Here is an 8,252-nt window from a genome sequence, read left to right on the forward strand (position 1 = left end):
CCAAAAAGCCAAATACAAAGTCAACAAATGTTTTCCATAAGTTGAGGGTGTCGTTCCTTAAAGACGCTCCTTCTTATTAGTTTTCTGATGGTCCATCTGAAAATAACCCTGTCATTAATTAGGAAATAAACCTCAAAAAGCGGTGCTTTTGTGGGCGTGTCTGTTTGATTGACAGGCCTGTGGTGCAGTCAGGTTATGGTTCTTGCTGGCAGGATGCACTATCGTCGCTTATTCAATCAGATCGGGTCAGATGCTCTTCTATGGTCACTTCAGGCTCCAAACCGATCTGAATTCCTTTTTGTTTGTTGTTCTTGTAACTGATGATTGTAAAGTTACATAGTGGATCAACTAAATAAATGGTAATCAGTCAAGCCTAGTTATAGCTCACTAATATTCGTTTTTAGCAAGACCATAGCAGCAAGAACACAGCCACAGCAAAACCATATATCAACACCATTTGGTATGTTTTTTCGTAGTTTGCGTTGTCTGCAGTAATAGTTTGTTTTCTGCTTAAATTTGCCTCATTTTGGTAGATAGCTGGATAACCAGCTAATTAACCTAGATGCATACAGCTAACTTAACATTTTAACACTGTCAGTAGAATTATACAATTAGTTAAGCCAAGGCCAAAGCCAACATTGGCACTACCAGCTGTTTACTTATACTTTGCCAGTTCAGCATCAAACTTCATTCGTTTACTCATCAAGAGCTGTTAGAAAAGCAATGGCAAAGTTAATCTGCTGATGTTTCGCCAAGAGTTTCAGACGTTGTTGTGTTTACTGTTTTATTCAATATACCTAAGCCGTGTCTCAAATGGCCGTATTTTCCCATATAGTACTCTAACATGTTAGTACTCTTATTTATGTAGTAGGGTTATTGCATTTTGACAGTGTTGTCTCACATCGCACACTGTCATTCTGTATTTACTGGAAATAAGTAACATGTGATTGCTTCACCTGCCAACATATCTGCAGCCCTTATTATTTTACCCAGAAATTAACGTATTTTCATGTCCTCTGTTTAATACACACAATAAACGTACTGATGGCTTACGTCCAACAACCGTATAGAAGTAGCCACTCAGTAAAAAATAAACATGTTTCTGTTGTGTATAAAATGATAGCGAAGACATTTTGATAGTGATATTTCACTCATTATACACATCTTGTTACTCCAATAAAGAGTTGGGACAAGGGAGAAGGGGAGGCAAAAGGACCATAATGTTAAAGGGATCACCAGACAATTAGTAAACTCCTTTTCATTGAATTTCCTCAGGTTTTAAATCACACATTTAGCAAAATGCTTCTGTAATTATCTTATTATCTTTGTATTCATACTATAATATTCTGTTTTCAAATAGTGTCTTGACAGAAGTCAAGGCTCCTTGAGTATAACAATGCAAAAAGAGGAAGCACTTTTCACTGCAGACTTTTGTACATATTACACTTCACAGGCGTAAAAAATGAAATGAATAATGACTAAATCTCATTGAGCTGCTTCAGTGGTATCATGGATGTTGGCTCAAGTCCCACTGCCATAACTTTTTTATACACTTAAACAAAGTAGAGCTATCATTATGTTACTAACATCTAATCCATCCCTTCAGGTACCATAGACACTGATGCAGTTTTGCAGTATTGCCCCCTTTCCAAGGGTGAGTTTAAATGCTCAAATGATCACGCTATTTTAAAGTTCAAATATGAATGCATGAAATTAATTATGTTTTAAAGAAATCCCCCATCTACATTAAATGGATGTACATTTGTTAGGTTATTTGCAGTTGTATTTTCGTATTTGGGGGGAGGGGGGTAATGCAGCCTGCAATGGGCAGCAGGGCCCCACGCGGGGTAGATACGGCACTGGGAGGAAGACACCCTCCTCCAACACCACTCTCACGTGCGCTCCACTGTCAATCAGGCCAGCACGTCATGATGAGTCTCATTCACAGGTGATTTCTATTAGCTTTCCTCATATGCTGTCAGGTGTCTCGTCTGTGGACCGTCAACCCGTTTCCTTTCGGTGAGAGGTATTTTTGCAGCGGTTTTGGTAGGCTGCAGTCGGCTTTGCAGATGCTATGTTTGAGCAGTGAGCATGGCGGAAAATCATATGGAGTACGGCTACCCGGAGGGCGAGTCCATCGGAGAGCATTTCGCCGAGGACCCGGTAAGTATTAATTGTGTTTGTGGTGAAGCAAAAGGGTGCTGCCACGTTTATTTCTATGTTTGCACGCACCCAGATGAGGATCGTCGCGCTCCACAAAGCGCAATCGCAATCGAGGTGGCGTTGTGTCATTGATAAACGTTATGAGAGAAGAACGACATCAGTGAGGCACATCACATACAACATGCTGTAGGACCAATCAGTGTCCGCAACACAGTGTAATTAGAACCACATTTTATTGTGTCGGGCTTTGAAGTAGCCTCACTTAGAGTAGAACCTCCTGGGTTGTTCTTAGGTTATTGGGTTATCCAGAAATCTCCGGACGTCTCTAATTGGAGATATTTTGGGGGCTATTAGTGCATGTTTGTTTAAATATGTAAATACGCAATAAATATTGGCCACAAATATTCTGGCCAAGTAGTCCATCCCTCTATCATCCATCCATCCATCCATCCATCCAGGCATCCATCATCCAGGCATCCATTCAGCTCATAATAAGTTCATAACATTGTTTAAATGTACAGCAGATCATAAGACAAAATTAGGGATTTCTGCAATACAGTAGCTAAACAATTGATTATCTCAAGTTTCATATCACGGTTAATAAAGGGATTTCTGACCAATTAAAGCAACAAGAAATGTCTTTGGCATGTACCCAAAAGATGAACATGTTCCCTAATGTTGTTGTTTGATGATGCTCTAAACCTCGGTTTTATACACCGCTCCAAATGACTGACATACCGTCTCTGTAAGCCACTCGGTGACCCTCACGGCCTATAAGGAAGTATTCTCATCCATTATGTTTCTGGACTCATTTATTTTGATTTGTCTCAGGATTTTTTTTCCCCAAATTTTTTTGAGTGTATTACGTCAGTTGAGTCCATCCATGTTCTCCATTCATGTGTCTCAGGAGCTGATGGCCATCAAGGCCAGGGTTCAGGAGCTGGAGATGGAAGAAGAGACCGAAAGATTAAAGGAGGAGGAAGAGAGGTGTGATACCATGCAGCTCCTGACCAGCAGCCCTCGGCCTGGTGAGACAGCTCGTGTGTCTTGTCTGGAAAGTAGTTTGTTGTTGTGCCACACTGGTGTAAGCTAAATACTGATTGTGCATTCGGGAAGCCTCGCCGGCGTATTTTTAGCCAGGTGTGTAGCATTGCGGCCTCCAGGCAGGTGAGGTAACTGCATCCTTCACCATCTGGCCAACACCTGGGACACTTCACTGTCGTCACAACAGTGTTCACATGTGCCTCATCACTGCCCAATGAGATGAAGCAGTGAGAACCAGAAGTGTCCTCTGTGCTGCCTGTGGCTATTTTTTTTTTGCCTTTGTGTGTCTCCTCATCCCTTTTCACCCTCCTCTTCCTCCCGTTCGGTTCATCCTCAGCAGAGATGCAATCGGAGAGAAGACAGGTTCTAAGATGTGTATTGTCATAGCTGATGCAAGAAATCGATAAGTGATTGGGTTAATTTCACCTGGGGTGTCCCCCTGTGTAGACAGCACATTCTTTATACTGCATGCTCAAAAACGGTATATACGGTTTGTTTCTGTTTCCTCCACAGGACCTTTCTACAATATGACTCCTGAGGAGAGGATAGATGCAGACAACAGATCAGTCTATGTGGGAAATGTAAGACTTGTATATTTAGTCTTTTCTTCATACTTCATGTTCTTTTGCAGCTTTGATCTGACACACTGTTGAACAAATCCCAGGTAGACTATGGAGCTACTGCAGATGAGTTGGAGATCCATTTCAATGGCTGTGGTCCTGTCAACAGAGTAACCATCCTGTGTGACAGGTTCTCTGGTCATCCCAAGGGGTGAGCTCAACTTAGACCCTTTTTAAAAAAAAAAAAATTTTAGAATACAACAATTTTTATTCAAGCATGTTGGCATCCAAGTTAAGTTTCTGTGTCCTCCACTTCCCAGCTTTGCTTACATTGAGTTTTCGGATCGAGACTCTGTGCAGAGCGCCATTGGTTTGCATGAGTCCTTGTTCAGAGGAAGAGTTCTTAAGGTGAGGTGCACTACACTATATGTTAGTCTTGTAGGAGAATCTCCAAACTCATTAACATACTCGTATGTCAAGTTACAGCCTGTTGCACCACGGAGAGATGGTTTCATACTGCCAGCTTTGAGCCACCTTGCTCACTCGGGAATAAAACAATGACTTGTGGTTCCAGAGTGACAAAGTCTCAGGAGGCAACACACTTGGAATATACTGCAAAAACTGCCTTGAGAAATTTAGACACGTTCTACTGGGCAGAGAAAGAGCTTAGACGTTTAAGGTACATCAGCAGCCCAGAGGACTGTCGAGTAGCAAGATCTTCAGTGGGAGGACCATTTACAATACAGACAGGACTTAAGTCAATGTATACATGTAGAATTGGCGATTAAACTATTACTAGCTTTTAGGCTCGATAGACATGATTTGGTGTGAGGGGAAGGATATAAGGAGGGTGTGATAAAATGACATGTTGACTGGTATTGCTCAAATGATGACCATTTATAGCCTACAATTTTTAGCACTTCTCTGGACATGATTCCTCACTATTGAGAAATGGAATTAGGCCCCAAGTACTGAAGACAACCCAACTCCCTGTTTGGAGGTAGAAACAACATGAAAGGTTGTGTAATTTAATTTAAGTTTTCACTACAGTGATGATTACTTTGATGCAATGAATGTCCATTTAAGTCTTCATTTTGAGTAGGTTTCTTAAATATTAGTAAACAGCACTTCTCTTTCATGCATCAAGACTTTGCATTTTTTGTTCCGTCACCGCTGAATTGTAAACTTTTTTTTGCAAAACAAATCCGCTATCATCAATGCAAGTATCCGTGGCTTGCAGGTAATGCCTAAGAGGACCAACATGCCAGGCATCAGCACCACAGACAGAGGAGGACACAGAGGAGGCCACTCTAGAGGCAGAGGCCGTGGCTACCGTCCTCCCAGATACCACAACAGCTCTCGAGGCAGATTCCGCTACCAGTCAACAAGGCCACAACATCAGACACCCCACCCGTACTACGGCGGACCCTCAGTGGGCAAGAGACAGTGGGGACACATGGACTACCACGAACAGATGCCTAAACGTTACCCATGTCTTCTTCTCATCACGCCGCCATCAGAGGAGTTGGAGGCAGAGTCGAGTGGACAGCACTACCCCCAACAGCGCTAGCAGCACCCACTGCATACACAGCAAGTGGGTGGATGGAAGAGGACATTTTAAACGGCAAATGCTTTCAGGTATTACTGAGCTGACTGCGGAGATGACCTTTTAGGTCGCACCCCTGCATCAGTCCGGCATCCAGGTGAGATGTGAAGAATGCAGACTGGGGTCAGTGGTGTTGCATTATAAGCTTGCGTTGCTGTGAATGCATGGGACAATTCTCCAATTGTTATGCAGTTGCATTTCTGTTTTTACAAATTGCCGCGAATGTTTTGTGTCGCTGCCTGCAATGTAATGTCAAAATCACCCCTTTATGTATAACTTAAGTTCTTTGCTATGTAAGTGATTAAATAAAACAATGATCTGGTGCGCCACTTGTAGTAAAATAACACACGTAGTGAAATCCAACAGCAGTCAAAATTTTTTATTACAATTATGCACTTCAATAATCAAAGCAACACGTAAACAAAAGAATTTAAGGGGGTTATGTACAGTGAAGGGTTGGCAGACGGGGTGGAAGAGACGTCAGCCGGTTTGTACCATCATTCCAGAAACGATCCCATCGAAGGCCCTGAAAAATTATCGGCCAACGGTTGAACACCCAACTGGACCGATTTCAGCTTCAACTAAGTCTCGGCAACAAGCATTGTAGTAAAAATAAACTCACTTGGACTGAATGGGGTCCCCGGGATTGTGGAACGGGTTGCACATTACATCAGTAAAAGAGTTGTGCAATTTTCTGAACATCTGGAAAAGACCACAATATATTGAATGAACCTGAAATTTGAGTGCATGAGCTCTTTCTAAATCCAGGTTTCCTAAATATTTTCTGTACAAAAAGCATTTACAGCAATGTTTTAATGAGGAATCTATCTGGTAGTATCTGAAGTGAGTAATATACAGAGCAAAACGGCACTTGCATTACATTAACATTTTTACAAACATATTGGAGGATTCTACTTATTAGGCTCCGTTTGAACATGTTTAGACATTTGATAGTCTCCACTTACACTTCTTATTTCATTGTCCCGCAATGATGTATTTGATGAATCCACAACAATTACGAATTTCACTTTGGAGTTGGTCACATACCCGTATCTATTTTACCAGTCAAGGATATTCAGTTTTCTCCTCAAGCAACCAAGAATAACAGACCCACTGACCGAGACGCCATTTGATTCTATAACCGAGAGAATTCATTGGTCTACATGTTTAATAATATGGATGTATATAAGGGGCGATCAAATATTTGCGAGACTGCTGCTGTTGCATGCAAATGGCGACCAACACTGATATGCATGTCACAACATAGTTATACACGTTTTTGTTACAACTGCCACATGTGCATTTGGGATTTCACCATGGATTTGAGCTGAGCATGCAAAATACATGTTTATCAAACTCAGGAAATCAGCAACAGGAGATCCTTGAAATACTTCAGCATCTTCAGCCCTTCAGGTTCAGACTGTCAACAGAGTTCCACTCTGACTTCTGAGGCATCTGACAATGTGTTAAAAACAGAAGTTTCTTGCCCACGAAAACACAATCGTCATGCTACAACACCCGTTCATGTCAGATTTCACTCCCACTAACTTATTTTTGTTCCTCACAAATTTGACAACATTTGATGTGTGGTCTCTGCTCAAGCTTCAGATCATACTGAAATTTGGAGGTGTTGATGTTTATCAAGCCAAGAAACTTGGAATACTTGCAAAGACTTTTGCTCTCCCGTTCTCCACACACATTACTGTACTCAGTTGGCATGCAACAGGAACAGTCTCAAACCTTTTGATCGCCCACTGTACAAGAAGAATCTCGGCATCATTTCTGAATAGTAGCAGGGTATATTTATGCTCCTCCGATGTAAAGAAATGTGTTAATTTGAATCTGGTTAAAAATATAATTAACTTACCTCCTGATAACAGTCTAACCTCGGTCAAAGATAAATCATTTAAGTAAAAGTCAAGCACTTCAGGCACTTGTATTATTTGCTTCCTCAGCTTTTAACCTTAAAAAAAAACAAAAACAACAAAAAAAAATAGTCCTAAAAATAAAGGATACACTTTATAGTCTTCAGTGGGGTAGAGCAGACCCAGGTACAGCTCTCTCTGGTCTCCCAGGGACTTGCCCACAGCCGAGATCTTCTCCTCCACCACGTCCAGAGAGGTGTGGACCGTGTAGTGAAACTTCAGCTCATTTTGAGTCGGCACACTGCGGATGTACAGCGGGTAGTTCTGGGACAACACATTCAGGAGAAACAGACATACAAAAAAAAGAGGGAAAAAAAAAGGCACCTATTAAAAGCAGCAGCCTTTAAGCATTTACACAGAAGCACTAGAAAGGTGTAGCAACAACAGCAGGGACAGCCTGAGACGATGCTAATGTTAGCTGTGTCGCTGGTATTTCAACCTGCAGGACATCGTGGCGTTCACAGACAGCTGACATTTACCTACAGGTACACGTGAGACTACGAGGAACCTTTTATCAATATAAAACAAGCTAGATAAAAAACCTGGGGTATTTAACAACAGTCATTACCTCTTTAGCGATCACTGCTATACACACCGCCATGTTGGTGTTCCTCCTCCGAGCTGTCAGCTGCTGTCATGTGACGCGTTGCATTCAGGTGCAGTTGGAAAAGAGATCACAGCGTAATTTGAGTACCTGATTCTCATGTGTTATACGTACTATAGCTGTATTATTATCAGAATTCACTGATATTTTGAGGTTTTTTTATTTTATTGATAAAGTATGTTTCAACGAAATATCACTTATTAAAAATTATTTCCAACCGATTTAAAGTAAGTTTCGCACGTACAGCGTTTACCAGTAGTCCCTGATTGTATCACGGGTAAACAAAACATGCAGACGTACCATTTTTACAATTTGACGGTTTAACCTTAGTATAAAACGCGATCATATTT

The 8,252-nt window shown here is 41.4% G+C and overlaps 2 protein-coding genes across 3 annotated transcripts; one reads left to right on the forward strand and one right to left on the reverse strand.

Annotated features, from left to right (window-relative positions):
• The first annotated feature begins 1,874 nt into the window (after positions 1–1,874).
• Positions 1,875–5,702, forward strand: pabpn1l (PABPN1 like, cytoplasmic). Of its 2 annotated transcripts, XM_069173703.1 has the most exons (6): positions 1,875–2,163; positions 3,071–3,191; positions 3,721–3,788; positions 3,872–3,978; positions 4,088–4,175; positions 5,008–5,702. In XM_069173703.1, exons 1-6 carry the CDS (start codon positions 2,092–2,094, stop codon positions 5,335–5,337), a joined length of 786 nt encoding a protein of 261 aa, XP_069029804.1. In that variant the 5' UTR covers positions 1,875–2,091; the 3' UTR covers positions 5,338–5,702. The 2 variants fall into 2 exon arrangements, with proteins under 2 accessions (XP_069029804.1, XP_069029805.1); XM_069173704.1 differs by lacking the exon at positions 3,071–3,191.
• Positions 5,703–5,737: 35 nt separating this feature from the next.
• On the reverse strand, positions 5,738–7,948 carry trappc2l (trafficking protein particle complex subunit 2L). Its single transcript, XM_069173705.1, has 5 exons — positions 7,867–7,948; positions 7,390–7,562; positions 6,339–6,426; positions 5,996–6,075; positions 5,738–5,899 (listed from the first exon to the last, which is right to left on the reverse strand). The coding sequence occupies exons 1-5, from the start codon at positions 7,897–7,899 to the stop codon at positions 5,854–5,856; spliced, it is 420 nt and encodes a 139-aa protein (XP_069029806.1). The 5' UTR covers positions 7,900–7,948; the 3' UTR covers positions 5,738–5,853.
• Between the last annotated feature and the right edge of the window lie 304 nt (positions 7,949–8,252).

Source organism: Embiotoca jacksoni, unplaced genomic scaffold, assembly GCF_022577435.1.
Source record: "Embiotoca jacksoni isolate LCO1_2020_lvr unplaced genomic scaffold, fEmbJac1.0.p SCAF_6, whole genome shotgun sequence".
In the NCBI taxonomy this organism is placed as follows: domain Eukaryota; kingdom Metazoa; phylum Chordata; class Actinopteri; family Embiotocidae; genus Embiotoca; species Embiotoca jacksoni.